Here is a 22,953-nt window from a genome sequence, read left to right as displayed (position 1 = left end):
ACACCAACAAAACAAAACAAATAAAAACATGAATGAACATCAGAGGATATGTTGAAAGATACAGCACAACTTAAAGAAATGTGTCTGCTCTCATGTAATCGCCCAATCAGTTAATGTTGAAATGACAATGGAGAAAATGAATGGGAAAAATCAAGCCCTGAAGCACTCACGGGATCAAGTGCATATGCGCACTGCACGTGCGCGCACACACATACACAATAGTTGTGCGCCTGGTCTATTCTCTGCTATCTGCATCGCCATGAACGTTAATGTATTAAAATCATTCCATTATCGCAAGCCGTTTCAATATGCATATCTCAATATTTACATTTGCAATATTTCGATAAATCCGATATAGCCCTAGCAAATTCAATGACATTCACTTTGTGCTCAGCCCTTCATAAGCACTAAATGTGCTTCTCATCTGACACAAAACCGTCTGTGTATCTGTTATTCAAGAGTCTATGGAGCACGTAGATGCATTTAAAATCGTATTTTTTTTTAAAGATTCTTTTTTACAAAGTTAAAGTTTTGTATGAAATTTTGAGCACATATAGTGCTAAATAACAGTTTATTATATTAAACTGTATGATATATCGGCCACCCTGCTCTCTGGATATCAGCACTGGCCATTAAAAAAAAAAAAAAAACATATCGATTGACCACTAGATTTTACCAAGGCTAAGGACCCTTAATCATGGTGAAAATCACTATAACATGCAACCTCGAGTGGCTTTTTACCCCTTTATAAAATGGTTGCAACAGCAATATAATAAAACAACCAGGTTATTCCTTGTCAAAACTGAAGAGCCACATGTTGCTCATTCTTCAGTTTATTTCTAGTTGCAACATTATTTGAACTTCAGACCTTTATTTTGTTGGACAAGAAAAAATAGCTTCATACCATGTGACCCACATTTGGTTTTTGACCATTGAAAAAATTTGTACAATTTAACAATTTCCACATGGAGCAACACTGAGACCCATATCTCTGGGATTAAACCACAGCAGACTGAACTTGGTTTCAGCAGACCTGAAACAGTAGGTTGACTTTTTTTTTTTAGCTGAAATCAGTCTGTGTTTACCGAAATTCTAAACACTGCACCTGGTGGCAAAAGCAGTTAGTGTTGTTGGGCGTATCAGCACGTTTGAGCTCCATTTTCAGGGTGAGATGTCCACGGAGGGGGCGCCAAAATCAAGCTGTTTTCAGCTGTACATGCAGTAATAAAGTGAAGAGAAATGCATATGTTTTCAAACTGAACCCCCAAACCTAACCATAAGTGGAGTAAAAATGTAGTGTTAGAGGGAAAAATGCAACCTCCAAATCACGCGCTAGTCACTGATTATGTGAATGCAATTACTTCTTGGTTTCAATGCGGGATGCGAACCCGGGTCTTCCACACTGCAGACAACGCGCTTCCGGTCGCACCACAGGGGGAAGGTAAACATGCAAACGGCGATGCAAAAATATCTGATAGGAGATGGCGCTTGTGAGCGAGTCGGCATAATGTGGCCGATCTTAGGGTACCGGAACTGTCGCAACCATAATCTAAAAGGATACAAAGAAAGATAATACTTCTGGGGATATAGGCATTCCAACTCTGGAAAAACAACGTGTTTTTTTTTTTCCATTTTATATTTATATATATCATATAAAGTGACATAATTAAACATGGGGTACTGAAGTCAACTGATTTTAGTAATAGACCTACCCACCCTCTATAAAAATAAAACAATGATGCTGCCACCTTTCTAAGATAATTTTTTCAACCTGCAGGTTTGTTCCAAAATCATAGGCAAAAATTTTCATTTTGACCCACCACTACAAAACACTGGATTACTCAGTAAATATTGATCCAATCTCATTTAATAGTTTGGCTTTCATCATAATCACCATCATGCATGCATGTCTTTCACCAGCAAATTTTTTTTTTATCAAAAACTACATTTTGAGTTGAGAACTTTTGGGTGAGTTGACAGAATGACCCACCAATGTTCAATAACACTTAGGCCTAAATTTCAGACTACTAATCAAAATAAACACTTCTTCCTGCCAATTTTATATTCATTAGCTTAAATGCATGTTGTTAAGAAGCATTTTGGCACATGAATATAGAAAGTTTTAATTTTGCAATGGCTTCGAGCATGGCTCATGCAATCAGAATTTAGAGTTGGAACTGTCTGTTTTATAAAATATTTGTAGATGAAATTCAGCATGTCACACTACAGGACATGTCATGACAACTAACCTATTACGCTGCTTCAAGTTTTTTTTATAAGTCAGAGCTTAAGATTTTTCAGAGTTTAGCAATGGCAGGCTTAAGCGCTTATGAAATGAAGGAATCAGAATCAAGGCAGCAGAAGTAAAGCAAACTTTCCAAACAGGAAGAGAGAGAAGGTGAAGTGATATCATCGCCTGACGATGCAGATGGGAGGCCACATACAATGTGGTCTTGTTCATAACAGCAGTCATCACATGATGTTCAAGAGACTGCTCAGCGACAACACTCCAGGCTGGTCGGATCACATAGGCTGAATCATATGACCCCGCCTCTTCATGGCAAACGTTCCCAAGTGCTCTCTGAAGACTTATGGCAGGCCTGTGTTTATGTTTCTGCTCCTCGGAGCTCACTTCCCCATCATAAAAACAATTAGGCCCCGGCTCGCCGGTCTGACCCTCTGGGTCATAGATTCTTTTCTCATGAAACCCACTGTGGCTCCTGAAATAGGGCCCCTTTTTCTCAGCTGTTGACAGAACATGCTTCAATTTATGATATGCAGTCATCGCAGTGCTATGCAGTTAAAATGGGCAAGGACTTGGAGATACATTTGATTTATTGAACTGAACTGATATCAAAGAAGAGAACAGCACCTATGAGATGAAGGCTGCCGGTGACCTTATCATAGTTTAATTGCAGTTCACCGTTTCAACTGCCCAATGAACTGTCAGAAGAACAAATGCCAAGTTGCAAGTGACAGAGATATTGTTCTCACTCTTCTTGCAATTTACTTATTTTTCTGTAAGAATAATAGCGAAATTTTAGCCATCGTTAGCATACAATTTAAATAAGCCAAATCATCATGTTTCAGTCCTACAAGAGATTACTTATCAAAACAACAGCACTGACATGGTTTTCTTGCTAAGTTTAAAGGGATAGTTCACCCAAGAATGAAATTGCTGATCATTTACTCACCCGCATTTAGTTTCGAACCGGTCTGACTTTTTCTTTGAACACAAAACGACATTTGCAGATGAATGTGCATGCCGCTGCTTACCATACTATGAAAGTGGACAGTGATTTTCACCGCAAAGCTCCAAAAAGATAAAAAACTTGAATTTTTTTTGGGGGGGGGGGGGATTTTCCCCCTTTTTCACCCAATTTGGAATGCCCAATTTCCAATGCGCTTTTAAGTCCTCGTGGTCACATAGTCATTCGCCTCAGTCCAGGTGGTGGAGGATGAATCCCAGTTGCCACCGCGTCTGAGATCGTCAACCCACGCATCTCATCACGTGGCTTGTTGAGCGCGTTGCCACGGAGACATAGCGCGTGTGGAGGCTTCACGCCACCCACCGAGGCATCCGCGCTCAACTCACCACGTGCCCCACCGAGAACAAACCACATTATAGTGACCACGAGGAGGTCACCCCCATGTGACTCTACCCTCCCTAGCAACCGGGCCAATTTGGTTTCTTAGGAGACCTGGCTGGAGTCACTCAGCACGCCCTGGGATTCGAACTAGCGAACTCCAGGGGTGGTAGCCAGCGTATTTTACCACTGAGCTACCCAGGTCCCCAAAAAGCTTGAATTTAATAACCATAAAAATAGTTCATACAACACATGCACTATTTTCGCTTCCCAATCTCATTCGCACTTCAGCATAATTAAGGTTGGTGCAAAACGCTTAGTCATTGGAGACAAGAACCAATGAAGTTTGACCTCAAACTTGGTGGAACGTAGTACTGTCACATAGCATATTTGGATATTTTCAGCAAATAAGACTTTAATTTTAGGGCCCTAGGAACAGTTTTATTTTTTCCCAAATTTTTACATATTTTCTAAATTCTGTGTTTTCTGTTTAATTTTCTCTGAATTATGAGTTTTAAAGTTTAATTACATTTTATCATTTAAAAAAAACCTGTCTAATCAAATGAATTCATAGAATCACTTTTCAACATACCATTGTGTTATTTTTATTAAATGAAGAGCTTCTGTACTGGTCTTCACAGGACAAACCAAAATCCCAAATTGGAGTTTCTTTCTATCTTTTTTGGTCAAATACATATACAATACTGCACAGTAGAGCATCACTATTAATGAAAGCAGTGATGAAACTCTTGATTGTGAGATATTGCTTCAATATAAATGTAATTATTATTGATATATTATTACCATTATTACTACTACTACTACAACACTGAATATTACATTTTACTATACAGAATATATTTCTGTTGCATTTTTTCAATTTCAAGCATTTAGTTAAATGGAGCTTTTATTTTGGCAGAAAACCGGATGATTTTGTCATTGGGCTAATGTGCTTATTAAACTGCAAAGACTGTGATTTAATTATATATATATATATATATATATATATATATATATATATAAAAACTGCCTAGTCTGCATGTGTCATGCACTTCACAATGAATGAAGTGCTCTGCTCTTTGTCATTTATACACACACACAGAGTGCGTGATGTTTATGATGTGGTTAGTGTTTAAGCAGTGGCTTCTCACAATCACATACTGTTGAGGCGTACAGCTCATGCAAACCATATTTGTTTAATTCAATCAGCCTTCTGTGGTTTAATCATCACACTAGGACATATCACAATTTTAATTTGATTGTGCATTTATACATTAATTTTATCCCAAATATGTCAAATTCCGTGACATTACGCAATTTATAGTTAATTCTGTTTTTATGATCAGATTCCAAGATTCCCTATAATTTCTGTTCTTCAAAGCTTTTGTATGACTTCAGAAGACTTGTAGTGCGTAAATTGTATGAACAACTGTTATGGTGCTTTTTTTGGTTATTTTTGGAGCTTGACAGCCAAACATGACCACGCTGGAAGTCGACATGTTCTTTCTGAGAGTTCCCGTACCCTAAGATTGGCCACATCATACAGACTCACATTTTTGCATTGGCTCCATGTTTTCCTTCCCTTGTGCTGCGTCTGGAAGAGTGTTGCATCAGCAGCATGGGAGACCCGGGTTCAGATCCCATGCTTAAACCAGGTGGTAATCGCATTCTCATAATCAGTGATGAGCGATGCAAGATTCAGAGGTTGCATTTTTCCCTCTAGGTTTTCGACAATAAAAAATTGTCGATAAAAATGTTTTGTGTCGAATAGTGGTTTGATCTCATTTAACGTAACATAAGATCATATGAAACTCTAATGATGGCGTGCGAGAGCAGCCCTGCAGTTCACACCTGACTGAGTAGAGGAAGAAGACACAGCTCACAGTCCAGATGCACTCTAAACTTTCCAAACAGCATCAGGTGATGTTGATCATAAAGTATGAGTGAATTAAAATGCAAAAATACAAAATAAGTAAATACAGAAGCACTCTCTTTGTGGAATAAGTGGAGCCGGAGCTCTTTAAAGGAAACAGTTATATTTAATGCGTTATTGCTTTATTAAAGTTCAAATAATACAGAAGCAGATCATGTAAATAACTATAAACTCAGAAACTGGCATTTCTCTGTGTTGGTCAGCGCCTCTTCTATGAGTTGCGCGAATGTCCCAATCTAAGGGGGAGAGATTGAAACTGCACCCGGCTGATGCACACTCTGTCACGGGGTCTCTTGTCCCTCGAGCGTGCACGCTTAATGCAGCTAGATTATAACGTGATGGCTCGAGACTTATTGAATCATTATATATGTGTCACTGTGCATTTCTTATCATGAAGAAAATTGGCAATACACAGCTTTATTAAGAAGAGAGAGTTTTTTTTTTTGTGAGTTAAAGATGGATTGAAGTGAACAGAAAGATGAGAGAGGGTAGTCTTCGCCCCATTATACACTTTTGGTTTGTTTTTGTTTTGGCTTGTTTTCCAATATAAATATCTAAAACTCCTTTAAAGCTGTGTACATTTTCTTTAGCAGCTATACTGCAGAAGAAAAAACTGTTATCTGAGAATGTTGAATATAATATTAAAAATACAAATATTTTAAAATATCTAAAAATCCTTTAAAAAAAGAATCATTCACCTGAGAAGCAGCATATGAGATATTTAGGCTTGCTTTTAGAGAACAGATAACTAAGTGAAAAAATACACTTATATACAAAATCCACTTATATTAAAGATACATTCTCTTAAAGCATGTCTAAATATCTTATGTTGCATCTAAAGTGAATGTATCTTGTTTTAAGGATTTTTTACACGATTTTAAATGGAAAACAAGACAAAAACACTTGATAATGGGATTTTTTTTGCAGTGAATTTCTTTTCTGAATTAAACTTAAAAGTATTTTTTTCCTTTAATCCAGTGAATGTCATTTAGAGGTATTTTAAAAAGATGATTTTGTCCTCTTTATTGTTAGTAAGCACGTTTAATACAACCTTTTAAGTCGGGGCACAAGCTGAATAGTCAGTTAAGAGCTAATGATTAATCATTGCAATAATCGCCGAATAGTCGAATAATCGTTCGATTAATCGATTATCAAAATAATCATTATTTGCAGCCCTACTTGTCACAGTATTTCAGCCTGTACCAAAAAATAGGATTATATTATCCCTATTTTATCGTATTGGCTACCTGTTAAATTTCGTATTAATTTTAAAATTTTGTCCACTATGTACAAAGCTTTGAATGGTCTAGCTCTGCAGTACTTAAGTGACCTTCAGACACGCTATATTCCATCATGTTCATTACGATCACAAAATTCTGGCCTGTTAATAGTTCCTAGAATATCAAAGTCCTCAAAAGGAGGTAGATCATTTTCATATTTGGCTCCTAAACTATGGAACAGTCTCCCTAACACTGATCGGGATGCAGACACACTCACTCAGTTAAAGTCTAGACTAAAGACTCATCTATTTAGCCAGGCATACACCTAATTTATCCTTCAACTCACAATTAGGCTGCTTTAGTTAGGTCTGCCGGAACCAATAACCAGAAACATTGATCATGATCTATAACTCTGCAATAAATTGAATGGCATCTGCACTAATATTATTTTATTTGATTTCCTGTCTAAACCTTGGGACTCCTATACTGAGGTCACCAGAACCGTCTGGATCCAGCTCCATTCCTGTTTCGTGTTGGACTCCACTGCTATGTGTCACCGAGTGATGATGACTAATAGCAGCCGGTTGCCAGTCAAACATCACTTCAGTCTATTACGATGGACTTCAGAGTTTGAACTGATGCCAAGTCCAACCATAAGACAAGGGATACATCATATGCCACTGCCTGAACCTTGGATTTAGGATAGATCTCAACGAAATTACCGGCCGGTTGAACTGCGATGCACCGAACTGATCTCTGCCTGCATCACCTCGGTCTAATGATGGACTACACTCTTATAATGGAATACATAGACTATCAATTCATTGCCAACAAAAAGTCTTCATCAGCCAACTAACAAAGGACAATGCATCTATGTGAACTTCTGCAGTTAATCCAGGATGAACTTCAAAGACATTAGTCATTAATCTTACAGTTCTTGCAAAATCTTTGTTTAAACACTGACCCTTAACACTTACTTAGTTTAATCATTTTAAACCATGACTTGCACTACACATAACTAATATTGGCATTATATTCATGATGTTAGCCAGAGGGGAACTGGCCCGCACAGTGAGCCTGGTTTCTCTCAAGGTTATTTTTCTCAAGGTTATTTTTTGCCACAGTCGCCTTCGGCTTGCTCACTGGGGTTATAAATACAATTATTATTCATTACTTATTTTTAAACAATTCACAATTGTATTTTATCAAAATACACTATGATGATTCTAAGACATTATAGATATTACAGTTTAATTTTTTGTTAATGCATGAATTTCTGTAAAGCTGCTTTGAAATGATGGGTGTTGTGAAAGGCACTATACAAATAAAAATGACGACTTGTATAGCTGAAAACAACCCGTTTCTCAACTCACTTTTGGAGCCCCTCCGTGGACATTACACCCGGAAAATGGAGCTCACACAAGCCCATGCACCCAACAACACTTACTGCTTTGGCCACTGAGGTCAGTGTTTCACATTTCGGTAAGGACAGACCGATTTTACCAAAAGAAAACTCAACCTACTGTGTCCAAATTCACTATGGACAGCCCCAGTCCCCATTCTCTTTCACTATATGGAAAAGAGCATCCAGATCATTCTGCAAAACATCTCCTTTCGTATTCAACAGAAGAAAGAAAATCAAACAGGTTTGAAACAGCATGTGGGTGTAAATGAGAGCTTTCATTGCTGGGTGACCTACTCCTTTAAGAAAAGTGACAAGACCACATTTAATCAGGTTTTAACATAAGAGGTCACCTGATAGTGGAATTTGCCGATACCGATAACTAATGTGGTGGAAAAGGCAAATAACCGATTAATCAGCCGATAGTTTATAAAAACATCGATGTATTGAACGTTAAAAACATCTGTAAGTCTTTCCTTCCTGTGACGGTTACAGACATAGAGGCAACAAGAGTCCACATTTAATAAAATCCCAGATGAAGCTTATTGTTCAACCAAAATCCCAATAATAACCAGACAAAATTAGATATGGTGCATGCAGGACCTTTAGCTATGAAAAAGCCTGCAATAAGCAGGTTAACAAATACTGTATGAGCAATAATTCATAAACTATAGCTCATCATTCATCAACAGCAGTAGTCGCGTGGCACAAAAGTGGAGTCAGTGATTGATTTATTTCACCTCTAGAGGCTGCTGTTATACTGAAGAACCCTTTAGTGCCGGAAACTGATGAATAATAATAAAAAATAAAAACTATCGGCATTAATTTTTGACGATGACTGATAGTTCCAAAAAGCAACTATCCGCAACGATGTATCTGTCGACCAGTAATACACATATTATAAACACTTTTGGCGAGCATCACAACCAACAAAGGTGTCCTTAAAAGGATTCTTGGCTCATCCAACACTAAAGGCTGGGTAATCACCAGAACTTCCTGATAATCTCAAGTGTTTACACAAAAGAGTCCTTTAAAATACTTCACAAGAAGCAGCCATTTCTCATAGAGACACAACCCATTTTTTTTTTTATATTTAGCTTTTTTTCCTCACACTATAACATGCTACATTTACAGTCCTCTAATTTAGGCACAAATAACTATAGACCTACTGGTACCTATAAAACCGGAAGGCAGACATTTCTGTTGTGAGGTTATTTAATAGTCACGACTAGTTGCAAAGGAAGTGCCCATTCTGAATGTGAAAAATACAGTGTTTTGGGATTTGTTTGATTTCCAGTGTCACGATCAAGGACGCCCATGGTTTGACGTTCACATTCAAATGCTGTATCTCACAGCAGTCCGTGAAACTGATAAAAGAGATGTAACTGGACAGCATGAGGCCTTTATTAGATAACACTGGCGGATACATACTGTACCTTGATGTCAAGCCAAGTCAGGCATTCATGCAATAATGGCGTGTCTCAAAACATGGCATGTATAGACAGCATTTTGTATATGGATACTTGGAAATCACCTCACAAGGTTTTGAAACACAGCCTTGGTGTGTATGATTGAGGTAAACACAAACACTTACCGCTCTCCATCTCATTGCCCTTGTTCTTGGCGGTGGGCGCGTTGCCCATGATTGCAGGCCAGGTATAATCGATCCTTCAAAGCGACTTTTCTTGATGCCAACCGTCTTCAGACCTCGTCCTCTTTCTGATCATACGATTTGTGAGGCTGTTGCACTAGCTATCTCTGATCATAACTCGCTCGATCGCTGCCTGCTGTCAGATCACAGATAGTTTCCCAAAGATCCGCTGCTGGAAATAAAGTCTGGAGGTTGTTAGTCGCTGGTCAGTTGGTTAGCTAGCTAGCTAGCTAGCGGGCGAGCGCTAGCTAGCTAACAGTGGCTGTCTGATGGCAACGCTTCTGGTTCAGTCTCGTCTGTCAGCTCTGCTGGGACGGATCCAGTCCGTTGAAACAGCACGGAGAGTCCGTCTTCTTCTCCCTGTCCTCTTCCGAGGCCCTCGACTTTCCTCTTGAGCGACACAAGCTCGTATTCTCACCGTGCGTTCGCGATTCCTGCAGGAGGACGGAGAGTTGCCCGTACCTTTTCGGCACCGTGACCGTTTATTTGTGTTGATAAAACGATTCGCTCTTGTTCACTATGTAATTCGCATAATTCTAGACAGACCCCTCCATTAATCCTCAGTCCACTGTTAGAGGGAACTCCTGTTTCAGTGTGACCCGCCTCTGTGAGGTTTCTATTGGTCGGTGGGTTTGTGACGCTCCGTCAACATCCGACTCCGATTGGACGAGCTATCAGCAGGCCAGCGCACGCAGAATACTGATTGGCCGTAAGCATTCTGTCACTAGGCCTTTATCCCACCCCCGCAACCCGACAAATAACGTCATGTATTTTCATTTCATTTACACAAGTTTATGTGTTCTCTTTCTGTCTGTGTAAGCGGGCACGGTGTTTTGGCTTCCCAATATAGAATCGGTTCCATTCATAATCCTTTGATGAACCTCTGTGGTGTGTTTGTTAGCGAAATGGCCGCGCGCGCAGACCCCTCCCGCTAGACTAATCCGTGATAGGCTGTATGACGTCAAGACGGTCTATTTTTAGAAAGTTGGTTAGAATTTGAGACACACGGACACCCTACGTCTATGGAATATTAAAACGAGATCCGTCTTCGGCAAAAACAACCACACTGAGGTCATATGCGCAGGTTTATGCACTGCATTCGACGACTTAATCGAGCGCTTCGTGTGCAATTAACGGATTCGTCGTGCGCGAGATGGTAAAACAAATGCATTTCAACGCAGAATTGTGTGATGCACACGTTACTGTGCATCCCATCTGCATTTTATTGCAGTAATGTTGTGCAATGAAATAAAGAGTTCATATTAAAATTGAACACTGACTTAATGTCTTAAAAAATATGAAAATATTTGAGATCCTGTCACATATGCAACTAAAGTCCACGTTGCCTAGCAACTACAAGCAATCGGCTTCTGTCATTCCAAACATGGTGCCGAAGGTGAACTCCTACATAATGCAATACACGTTTTATTAATGAGAAGACTGTAAAAGACACAGCAGTATGTACCCCACAAATCATAGTACAATTTCAATAACAATTTAATCACGTAACAAAACATATTTCAATAAGAAACGGCATTTAAAGAGACAGAGAGATATATATATATATATATATATACAATATAATACAGTCCCACCTACAAACATTATTGGCCACAGAAGCTGCGTCCAAGTGTAGTTTATGTTTTTGCATTATGCATTTGACATCTTATCTAATCTTCCACACTCTTCGCTTTGAGAACGGATGCATTTTGTATCAAAAGGTTGATGTGTCACGAGAGATACCGCATTAGCAGCAGCACATCCTAGTACTTATATCATGTCTTGGACTCATAACTCACAAACTCTCCATTTACATTACAAAAAAGAAAAAAAAAGAAAAAAAAAAAAGAATTTTATTGCATATCAGGGAGAAGACCCAAGTGATTTGGCACAGTTGTTTCAAATAGTTGTGACACCTCTGACAAAATTAGATAAACTTTTTTTTCTTTCTCCCCAGTTACTGATGTTTGTATAATCCCGACTATCCTCCACAGTGTCCAGATTTAACGGAGCTCATGGATGAGCCTTGAGATGTTTGGATTATTCACAGGAGCCTGCGTCACTACAAACAGTCCATGGAGTTGTCTGGCACCAGTCCCAGTGGAGGTGCTTTGCCTGGGGTGCAGGATGGGGGCAGCATGGCGTTCGGTGCGGGGTCTACGTTCTCCGAATCCTCCATTTTCTCGGCACATCCCTCCCAGTTGATGTGAAATCTAGTTACACGCGGGTTTGAAGCCAGGATGTTCCTCTGGAGCTGAGAGAAAGCAGATACAAACGTCTTTGAACTTACCCTACAGTTATTTTTGGCTAATTATAACCTATTTTGGCTCATTTTACCATATATAAACCCATTGCACAGAATACCCCAAAACAGTGCAGAAAAGAAAAAAGTCAGCAAATGCAAATTCTGATTGGGAAAATAAATACAATACTCAAATGATACTTACCTCTATTTTGCATATTACGGCAAATTTTATTTAAATTGATGCATTCAGCAGATATGAGATATAAATAAACTAATCAAAAACAGTGTTTTTGAGTGTTAAGTCCTCAATAATTAAGAACCACATTCACTTACCTGTCCATAGTCAGGTTTAAGGGGTGGGTTCTCACGAAGCTCAGTGTCTGTGTACTCATTGTTAACATAGTAGCCGATGCGAATGAACTCCTGTCCTCTGTATGTACATGTGATTAAAACAACAGTAACACCCACGGCATCACTCTCAGGTATTAGGGCAGCGTTTGGAGCATCCGCCTGTGGCACAACAAACAAAAATGACAAAGCTTTCACTTACATGACCTTTACTGGGTGTAACTGCATGTTAAGTTTAACAATTGTCCTTTGCATGTGTAAATTCAATACAAAATAACATTGAGGGATTAGTTTGCCCAACCGAAAATTCAGATATCATTTTACTCACTCATATCATTTCAAACCTGTATGACTTCCTTCACGCTGCTCTTTCCCATACAATAAAAGTCCACAGTGATCAGAGACTATCCAAGAAGTGCTGTAAAAGTAATCAATATGACTCATGCACTACATTTCAAGTCTTTGGAAGTCGTACGATAGCTTGGTTTGAAGAACAGACCAACATTTAAGTTGATATTGAAGGAAGACTAATATATCGGTTTTACAGATGAATCGGTGCTGATAGTTGCTGTTTGAACAATCAGTTATGGCATAATTTAATGTAGTTTTTTCTTCTTCTTCCTCTGTTCCTTTTGTTGTCCAGCTCAAGGATTCTACAGGTAGAACAACTTGACTCTACAGTAAAACAGTGGCATCTAGAGGTGATTCATTGTTCCTTATTAAACTTCATCTGGTAAAGGAAAAAAAAAATCTATATATCTATATCTTTTTACACACACACACACACACACACACACACACACACACACACACACACACACACACACACACATACACACACACACACTATCTGTTGTCCAATGTCTGTTTCGTTGCCCACTCTATCCTTCTCTTTGTTTTTCTGTTTCAAAAGTGGCTTTTTCTTTGCAATTCTTCCCATAAGGCCTGCACCCCTGAGTCTTCTCTTTACTGTTGTACATGAAACTGGTGTTGAGCGGGTAGAATTCAATGAAGCTGTCAGCTGAGGACATGTGAGGTATCTATTTTTCAAACTAGAGACTCTGATGTACTTATCCTCTTGTTTAGTTGTACATCTGGCCTTCCACATCTCTTTCTGTCCTTGTAAGAGCCAGTTGTCCTTTGTCTTTGAAGACTGTAGTGTACACCTTTGTATGAAATCTTCAGTTTTTTGGCAATTTCAAGCATTGTAAAGCCTTCATTCCTCAAAACAATAATTGACTGATGAGTGTCTAGAGAAAGCCGTTTCTTTTTTTTGCCATTTGTGACCTGATATTGACCTTAAGACATGCCAGTCTATTGCATACTGTGGCATCTCAAACACAAGGACAATGTTAAACTTCATTTAATGAACCAAATAGCTTTCAACTGTGTTTGATATAATGGCAAGTGATTTTCTAGTACCAAATTAGCAATTTAGCATGATTACTCAAGGATAAGGTGTTGGAGTGATGGCTTCTGGAAATGGGGCCTGTCTAGATTTGATCAAAAATGACTTTCAAATAGTGACGTGCTGTTTTTTACATCAGTAATGTCCTGACTATACTTTGTGATCAGTTGAATGCCACTTTGAATTAAAGTACCAATTTCTTTCCGAAACAGCAAAATCTGTACATTATTCCAAACTTTTGGCTGCCAGTGTGTGTGTGTGTATATATACACATATTATATATATATATATAAACTCAGCAAAAAAAGAAACATCCTGTCACTTTCAACTGCTTTTATTTTCAGCAAACTTAACGTGTAAATATTTGTATGAACGTAAAAATATTCAACAACTAAGACATAAACTGAACAAGTTTCACAGACATGTGACTAACAGAAAAGGAATAATGTCTCCCTGAACAAAGGGGGGGGGGGGGTCAAAATCAAAAGTAACAGTCAGTATCCGGTGTGGCCACCAGCTGCATTAAGTACTGCAGTGCATCTCCTCCTCATGGACTGCACCAGATTTGCCAGTTCTTGCTGTGAGATGTTACCCCACTCTTCCACCAAGGCACTTGCAAGTTCCCGTACACTTCTGGGGGGAATGGCCTTAGCCCTCACCCTCCGATCCAACAGGTCCCAGACGTGCTCAATGGGATTGAGATCCGGGCTCTTCGCTGGCCATGGCAGAACACTGACATTCCTGTCTTGCAGGAAATCACACACAGAACGAGCAGTATGGCTGGTGGCATTGTCATGCTGGAGGGTCATGTCAGGATGAGCCTGCAGGAAGGGTACCACATGAGGGAGGAGGATGTCTTCCCTGTAATGCACAGCGTTGAGATTGCCTGCAATGACAACAAGCTCAGTCCGATGATGCTGTGACACACCGCCCCAGACCATGACGGACCCTCCACCTCCAAATCGATCCCGCTCCAGAGTACAGGCCTCAGTGTAACGCTCATTCCTTAGACGATAAACGTGAGTCCGACCATCACCCCTGGTGAGACAAAACTGCGACTCGTCAGTGAAGAGCACTTTTTGCCAGTCCTGTCTGTTCCAGCGAAGGTGGGTTTGTGCCCATAGGCGACGTTGTTGCCGGTGATGTCTGGTAAGGACCTGCCTTACAACAGGCCTACAAGCCCTCAGTCCAGCCTCTCTCAGCCTATTGCGGACAATCTGAGCACTGATGGAGGGATTGTGCGTTCTTGGTGTAACTCGGGCAGTTGTTGTTGCCATCCTGTACCTGTCCCGCAGGTGTGATATTCGGATGTACCGATCCTGTGCAGGTGTTTTTACACGTGGAATGCTACTGAGAGGACGATCAGCTGTCCTTCCTGTCTCCCTGTAGCGCTGTCTTAGGCGTCTCACAGTACGGACATTGCAATTTATTGCCCTGGTCACATCTGCAGTCCTCATGCCTCCATGCAGCATGCCTAAGGCACGTTCACGCAGATGAGCAGGGACCCTGGGCATCTTTCTTTTGGTGTTTTTCAGGGTCAGTAGAAAGGTCTCTTTAGTGTCCTAAGTTTTTATAACTGTGAGCTTAATTGCCTACCGTCTGCAAGCTGTTAGTGTCTTAATGACCGTTCCACAGGTGCATGTTCATGAATTGTTTATGGTTCATTGAACAAGCATGGAAAACATTGTTTAAACCCTTTACAATAAAGATCTGTAAAGTTATTTGGATTTTTACAAAATTCTCTTTAAAATACAGTGTCCTGAAAAAGGGAGTTGTGTATATATATGACACACAAAGTATAAACTTTATATATACTGTATACATACGCAAAACCATTCACTTGATGAATATATGGGCTATAAAAAGCTTAATTTGGTAAATACTAGTGTTGTCACGGTACCACAATTTCAGTAGTCAGTACCGATACCAGTGAAATTTCACGGTTCTTGATACCAATTTCGATGCCACAGCAAAAATATGCTAATATGATAATGTGTTACTGAACACACCAGTTTAGTTATTTTTATTTATTTACTAATTATTTTAATAATTATAGTTTAATTTCATAATCAAAATGGTGTCTAATCAATAAGTTCTTAACTTTTCACAAGTGAAAATATAACTTTTCAACATTTCATTGCATTTCTTTTGCCAAACTTATTCAACAGCTGTCTTGCTTGCGATTAGGGCTGGGTATCTGCCCGATTCGATTAGATTCAATTTCGATTCACAAGATCTCGATTTGATTAAAACAGATTCATTAGACATTGAAAATTCAGTACTACTAATTGGAGAGATGTTTCTAAAGCTGCACATGGAACACCAATTTAAAAATAAATAAGAGTTCAGTGTTTCCTGCAGGATTCTGAGCAGCAGGGGGAGACCTGTAGACCACCCCCTCAAATTTTATATACATGTATATATACATATTCTTGTTATTGTTGTTTTATTATTATAAATGACGTGCTAGACAGCGACAGAACTGGAATTACACATTTATCATTTAAATATTTTGATTCTCTGTTTACATTCATACCTTGATAAGTCACCAGATGGGTATCTTGACAAGACTATTTAAGCGTTTTTGAGCATTCTTGCGCGAATCCACATCGTGAGCACTCTTGGAACACACACACACACACACAACTGCTGGCTACAGTCAAGGAATAGTTGTACTCTGTAAACATGTGCTACACGGACGGATTTAGCTGTTGCACACCATCTCCGTGTTTACATCCACTTCTCCCGCTGTACATGTTAGATGCGCTCCACTCGCAAACGCCTGGGAGTTGTGGATCCCCAAGCTGCAGGATTCACATTAATCAGACCCAGTACACAAAGATCGATCCACTGCTTCTCAGAATCGATATCGATTCAGCCAAATAACATTTTTTTTTTAAAATTAATCGAAAAATCTATTTTTTTGCCCAGCCCTACTTGCTACATTTTGATTCATTCTTATTATTATTACAGTGAACATTACATTTGTAATGTTATAATTGTAATATTTTTATTCAATTTCAGGCATCTAGATTTTATTTTGAATCGTGCTTTTATTATGATGTGTTTTTTGCTTCACTTTTCCAGATAAACAATTCACGACAAAGCCCAGTGTGATCATTGAAGACTTTTAAGTCAGGTCTGAAATCTCATCTCTTTACACTGGCCTTAGAGTCTAATGAAATGTAGGACACAGTTTTGAGTGTTTGTATTTTAGATTACTGGTGTTTGTGTATGTGGTAATTTTGAAATGTTATGTTTTATATTTTATTACTGTGAAGCACTTTGGTCAACTCTGTTGTTTAAAATGCAATATAAATAAAGCTGAGCTGAAAGCGCAAATGATTTTAATTCTATAAATATATTTTACATGTGCTGCGTGGTTCACAGTGGATTCGTGCTCTGCTCTGCCATCTCATACAACGTGAATGATTCTCAATGTCTGTGGAGTTCCAAGTTGATGAGCGGTCGGATTTAAAGTGTGCAGCTCGTCCGCAGTAAGATTGCAGCCTTTAGCGGTTTAATAAATCACACTAGGACATATTATGATTTTAATTGGAATAATTGTCCATTTCAGTGTACAAGGAGTAACCGGGCACACATTCAAAATAAGCCTGTGCGCTGTCGAGTGTGAGTCATATACTGTGCGCTGGTACCGGATAGAGTCGGTGCTCGGTATGACCGGTTCTGCAGAAACACTGGTATCGTTCCATCTTTTTTATTTTACTATCAACTTGGTACCGAAGTAACAGTACTTTTGACAACACAATACTTAAATATAGAGAATTTCAAAATAAGAGCTACTTGTGTGTTTTGTGCTTGTTTATAGTTAAAAGTCCAACATATAAACCAAATCTTCATTTTTGTCTGATTATTCTTGGGATTTTGGTTGAACAAATCGCATCTGGGATTTTATTCATTTTGGACTCGTTTTCCCTGTCGTTGCCCGTTATAGTAAGGAAAGTAGACCAAGAAATCTTTTTACTGTTCTACAAATCAATTTTAAAACGTTTTGGCCGATTAATCATTATTTGCCTTTTCCATCACCTTAGTTATCAGTATCGGCAAAATCCACTATTGGTCGACCTCTAGTTAAGATTGGGCTGAAAACTTCAACAGAAACTGTTACTATAAAATCTGGTAACAGAAACACTTGCATGGAAAAAAAAAAAAGAAAAAAAGCATCGATTATGTTGCACAATCACATTAAAGTCCACATCCCCAGAAGTGACGTGATCGCTCATTAATAAAGAGTGTTTTCCAGTGCTCCAGTATTGGGTGTTATTGTGCGTCATAGCCGTTACTGTCAAGCTCCAATCTGATATTAAAGAAACATGCAGGCACTAATAAAAGCACAAAATAGGCACTATTTTGCTGCTGCATTATCCAGTATAGTTAACAATAAAGGTTTTCTTAATATGCTTTTTTTTGGTCTACTTTCTTATGTCATATTTGGATCTTCAAAGTTCTGATCACCATTCACTGGCATTGTATGGACCTACAGAGCTGAAATATTCTTCTAAAATCTTAATTTGTGTTTGCAGAAGAAAGTAAGTCATACACATCTGGGATGGCATGAGAGTTAAGTCAATTATGAGAGAATTTTTGGTGAACTATCCCTTTTTAATGATAATCAATGTCATCAACTCACTTGAAACACAAACATGTGTCGCCCTGCAGGAACTGGGCCAACAAGGACAGAGTCAAGAGTCTGATCGTACTCCTCACTTTCTGCTGAGCCCACGTAAATAATCTTCCATTCGAGATCTAGAACACAGAAACACAAGAACATGTTTAGGCAATTTTTAGCTCACCAAAAATATCCATTTATAGAATATTCCTATATGGCAACATAACATTTCCTTCTGGCTATAATATATTGCATTAATAATTACACTGTATTGGAAGTATAAAGGCAACATTTAAAGAAACCAGTTAGTAATATGCTGTTTTTAGCCACATGCCATGGCATATTGTTGTTGTTCATCAATCAACTTTGTCTAGTATAGTTTTACAGAATTTGAGAAAATACATAAGTTTCCATATGGTAACTCAGAACCACAGTTTATAATAATAGCGGAAGTTGAAGTGTTTATAGTAATGCAATTGTATTTATGCACAAGTTACAATTATGATTTGCATTTCATTAGCTCCCTGTATCAGGTTAGCTATGTTCAATGAATAGGGCAAGAGAGTGCTGCATTCATTTTTTAATTTGGAGAATAAATCTTAAAGTTACAGTAATACAGCTTCGACGCACGTTTCAATTACCCGCCATTTTGACGTCATCTGAAGTTAGCGAGTTAGCAAGCTAGCCAATGAAGAACATTAAAAACAACACTTACACGAAGTTATTAAAATACTGAATATAATACTCACCCTCTGGAAGGTCCTCCATGCACTCAAACGTTATCTCGAACTGAAATGGGTTTATAAATGGACTTGGGTTGTCCAGGACAGCTACATTTAGCACTTGCACTTTTGCCATAGTGTTTTAACACGTGAAAGGTCACAAATTTGCTTCCTAAAACAACGGAATATAGATAAACCGCGCTGAGATCGAAACACCTAACGGACGTTTAAAAAACACACTGGACGTATCTGTTTGGCTTGCGAGCTATTTTATTGTCAAAGTTCAATTCTGAGGAACTAGGTTTTCTCAACTCCCAAATGAAAAAGAAAAAAGGAACAAATAAATATCTGGAGTAAATGTTAAATAAAAGTTTTTCCCGAGCCTCTGTCTCCAACACTAACAGACTGCAGACAACACAACCTGCGACGTTTGTCTCCCGCCAGACTTTTCCTCCGGAAAACCGGATTGGTCTGCGCGCTGATTGGTCGACAAACCGAAAGGTCCGGATTTCGCAAATGCTGATTGGACGACTGTGACAGCAGTCAAAAGGACAAGTCATCTATTGGATTTATCTAAAGGGCTGTTCGATTCCAGAAATTTTGAAATCGACTCCGATTCCGATTCCTGGTTTTGGAATCGTTAGAATCGATTCCAAGAGTCGATTCCAGACACAGACACATTTAATCGATTATTTTACGATTCCGAAAAAAACGGGAGGTAAAGTTAAATCTCATAATAAACAGCTCACTGCAAAGCGTTCTTTGCACTGTTTATAATAGCATGAATGACATTTATTACTAATAGGTCCATCCTAAAATTAAATCAGGGTCTGTATCAATCCCATGAGATACATTTAAGGGAAGTTTGAGTATATGCTCCTGTATTTCCAAGAACTACCGAAAATAATAAAAAGCACCATTGTAATGGTCTGTTATTGCTCATGAGTTCTTGTAAAGAGTTTTATATTAGAATGTACAGTAATTGTCCACTACCATTTGTACACTGAATAAAATGTCCAAACAATACATTTCAGTTTTATTAAAAAGTCCATTGTTGTACTGCTTTATACAAATTTTATATATATATATATATATATATATATATATATATTGTTGATTAGATCATTAGAAATTACAAAGTCTTTCAGCCAGAAAATAAAGCAAATACATGGAAAATCATTGTATATTGGCCAATATGCAGTATACACCGATCAGCCACAACATTAAATCCACCTGCCTAATATTGTGTAGCTCCCACTCATGCCGCCAAAACAGTGAACATTAACTGAATCTCCTGACCCACATCTGCATGATTTTATGCACTGCACTGCTGCCACATGATTGGCTGATTAGATAACTGCATGGATGATTGTTGGTGCCAGATGGGCTGGTCTGAGTATTTATGTAACTGCTGATCTCCTGGGATTTTCACACACAACAATCTCTAGAATTTACTCAGAATGGTGCCAAAAACAAAAAACATCCAGTGAGCGGCAGTTCTGTGAACAGAAACGCCTTGTTGATGAGAGAGGTCAACAGAGAATGTCCAGACTGATTCGAACTGACAAAGTCTACAGTAACTCAGATAACCACTCTGTAAAATTATGGTGAGAAGAATATTATACCAGAATTTTGTGGCTGATTGATGTATGTGTATGTATTTTATATATATATATATACACAGGTGCATCTCAATAAATTAGAATGTCGTGGAAAAGTTCATTTATTTCAGTAATTCAACTCAAATTGTGAAACTCGTGTATTAAATAAATTCAATGCACACAGACTGAAGTAGTTTAAGTCTCTGGTTCTTTTAATTGTGATGATTTTGGCTCACATTTAACAAAAACCCACCAATTCACTATCTCAAAAAATTAGAATATGGTGACATGCCAATCAGCTAATCAACTCAAAACAACTGCAAAGGTTTCCTGAGCCTTCAAAATGGTCTCTCAGTTTGGTTCACTAGGCTACACAATCATGGGGAAGACTGCTGATCTGACAGTTGTCCAGAAGACAATCATTGACACCCTTCACAAGGAGGGTAAGCCACAAACATTCATTGCCAAAGAAGCTGGCTGTTCACAGAGTGCTGTATCCAAGCATGTTAACAGAAAGTTGAGTGGAAGGAAAAAGTGTTGAAGAAAAAGATGCACAACCAACCGAGAGAACCGCAGCCTTATGATTGTCAAGCAAAATCGATTCAAGAATTTGAGTGAACTTCACAAGGAATGGACTGAGGCTGGGGTCAAGGCATCAAGACACAGACATGTCAAGGAATTTGGCTACAGTTGTCGTATTCCTCTTGTTAAGCCACTCCTGAACCACAGACAACGTCAAAGGCGTCTTACCTGGGCTAAGGAGAAGAAGAACTGGACTGTTGCCCAGTGGTCCAAAGTCCTCTTTTCAGATGAGAGCAAGTTTTGTATTTCATTTGGAAACCAAGGTCCTAGAGTCTGGAGGAAGGGTGGAGAAGCTCATAGCCCAAGTTGCTTTAAGTCCAGTGTTAAGTTTCCACAGTCTGTGATGATTTGGGGTGCAATGTCATCTGCTGGTGTTGGTCCATTGTGTTTTTTGAAAACCAAAGTCACTGCACCCGTTTACCAAGAAATTTTGGAGCACTTCATGCTTCCTTCTGCTGACCAGCTTTTTAAAGATGCTGATTTCATTTTCCAGCAGGATTTGGCACCTGCCCACACTGCCAAAAGCACCAAAAGTTGGTTAAATGACCATGGTGTTGGTGTGCTTGACTGGCCAGCAAACTCACCAGACCTGAACCCCATAGAGAATCTATGGGGTACTGTCAAGAGGAAAATGAGAAACAAGAGACCAAAAAATGCAGATGAGCTGAAGGCCACTGTCAAAGAAACCTAGGCTTCCATACCACCTCAGCAGTGCCACAAACTGATCACCTCCATGCCACGCCGAATTGAGGCAGTAATTAAAGCAAAAGGAGCCCCTACCAAGTATTGAGTACATATACAGTAAATGAACATACTTTCCAGAAGGCCAACAATTCACTAAAAATGTTTTTTTTTATTGGTCTTATGATGTATTCTAATTTTTTGAGATAGTGAATTGGTGGGCTTTTGTTAAATGTGAGCCAAAATCATCACAATTAAAAGAACCAAAGACTTAAACTACTTCAGTCTGTGTGCACTGAATTTATTTAATACACGAGTTTCACAATTTGAGTTGAATTACTGAAATAAATGAACTTTTCCACGACATTCTAATTTATTGAGATGCACCTATATATATATATATATATATATATATATATATATATATATATATATATATATATATATATATTGCTTTATACAAATTTGCATTTGAAATCACACTGCTCTTTCCTCCACACTCTTTAAAAGAACACATCCTTAAATTTTTGTTTTGTTTTGTGGCCATTTAGACTGAAATTGCCATATGTCATGTAAGTTATAAAAGAATGAGGATCATTCTAGCAAGATCAGTGCTGTAGGATGCATTAGTTATGGGCATTCGGTCATATCAGCAAAAAAATTCATTACTCAGTTTCATCCCAAAATGAATAACAAGAGTCTCTGATGACCCTCACTCACCCCTTCCTCCCTCTGTCTGAGTGTGTATAAACAGTCTGGGAGAGTCCATTATTTCACATGCTGTTTGATAGGATGCAAAAACAATCATTTTTCAGGCTCAAGGAAATGCAAAATCAAGGCTCAGTTTTCATTATTGTATGATACATAAAAAAAAAAATACTTGTTCCAGCAAATTACATATCAATTGCATCTTACATATTAATGTAATCCACCATATTATGTG

At 38.5% G+C, this 22,953-nt stretch overlaps 2 protein-coding genes across 3 annotated transcripts in view; both read right to left on the bottom strand.

Annotated features, from left to right (window-relative positions):
- LOC127450164 (cAMP-dependent protein kinase catalytic subunit alpha) overlaps window positions 1-10,649 on the bottom strand; it is a 64,871-nt gene extending 54,222 nt beyond the window's left edge. Inside the window, exon 1 of one of the 2 annotated variants that reach the window (XM_051714016.1) lies at window positions 9,737-10,649. In XM_051714016.1, the coding sequence (XP_051569976.1) occupies window positions 9,737-9,785 (49 nt within the window). In that variant the 5' untranslated portion in view covers window positions 9,786-10,649. The remainder of the gene's footprint in view (window positions 1-9,736) is intronic. The other variant, XM_051714017.1, reaches the window with a different exon arrangement.
- A 545-nt stretch (window positions 10,650-11,194) lies between these two features.
- LOC127450165 (histone chaperone asf1b-A) lies at window positions 11,195-19,597 on the bottom strand. Its single transcript, XM_051714018.1, has 4 exons — window positions 19,174-19,597; window positions 18,446-18,561; window positions 12,372-12,548; window positions 11,195-12,047 (listed from the first exon to the last, which is right to left on the bottom strand). Exons 1-4 carry the CDS (start codon window positions 19,280-19,282, stop codon window positions 11,856-11,858), a joined length of 594 nt encoding a protein of 197 aa, XP_051569978.1. The 5' UTR covers window positions 19,283-19,597; the 3' UTR covers window positions 11,195-11,855.
- Between the last annotated feature and the right edge of the window lie 3,356 nt (window positions 19,598-22,953).

The sequence above is a fragment of the Myxocyprinus asiaticus genome, chromosome 13 (genome assembly GCF_019703515.2).
Source record: "Myxocyprinus asiaticus isolate MX2 ecotype Aquarium Trade chromosome 13, UBuf_Myxa_2, whole genome shotgun sequence".
Classification (NCBI taxonomy): domain Eukaryota; kingdom Metazoa; phylum Chordata; class Actinopteri; order Cypriniformes; family Catostomidae; genus Myxocyprinus; species Myxocyprinus asiaticus.
This window is presented reverse-complemented; position numbering and strand designations above follow the sequence as displayed.

Excerpts from the sequence above, each read along its gene's own strand:
- LOC127450165 (XM_051714018.1), bottom strand. The coding sequence starts at position 19,282 with ATGGCAAAAGTGCAAGTGCTAAATGTAGCTGTCCTGGACAACCCAAGT. Across the intron at positions 12,549-18,445 it reads GACACATGTTTGTGTTTCAA|GCGGATGCTCCAAACGCTGC; the intron begins GTGAGTTGATGA and ends GTTGTGCCACAG. Across the intron at positions 12,048-12,371 it reads TTAAACCTGACTATGGACAG|CTCCAGAGGAACATCCTGGC; the intron begins GTAAGTGAATGT and ends GCTTTCTCTCAG.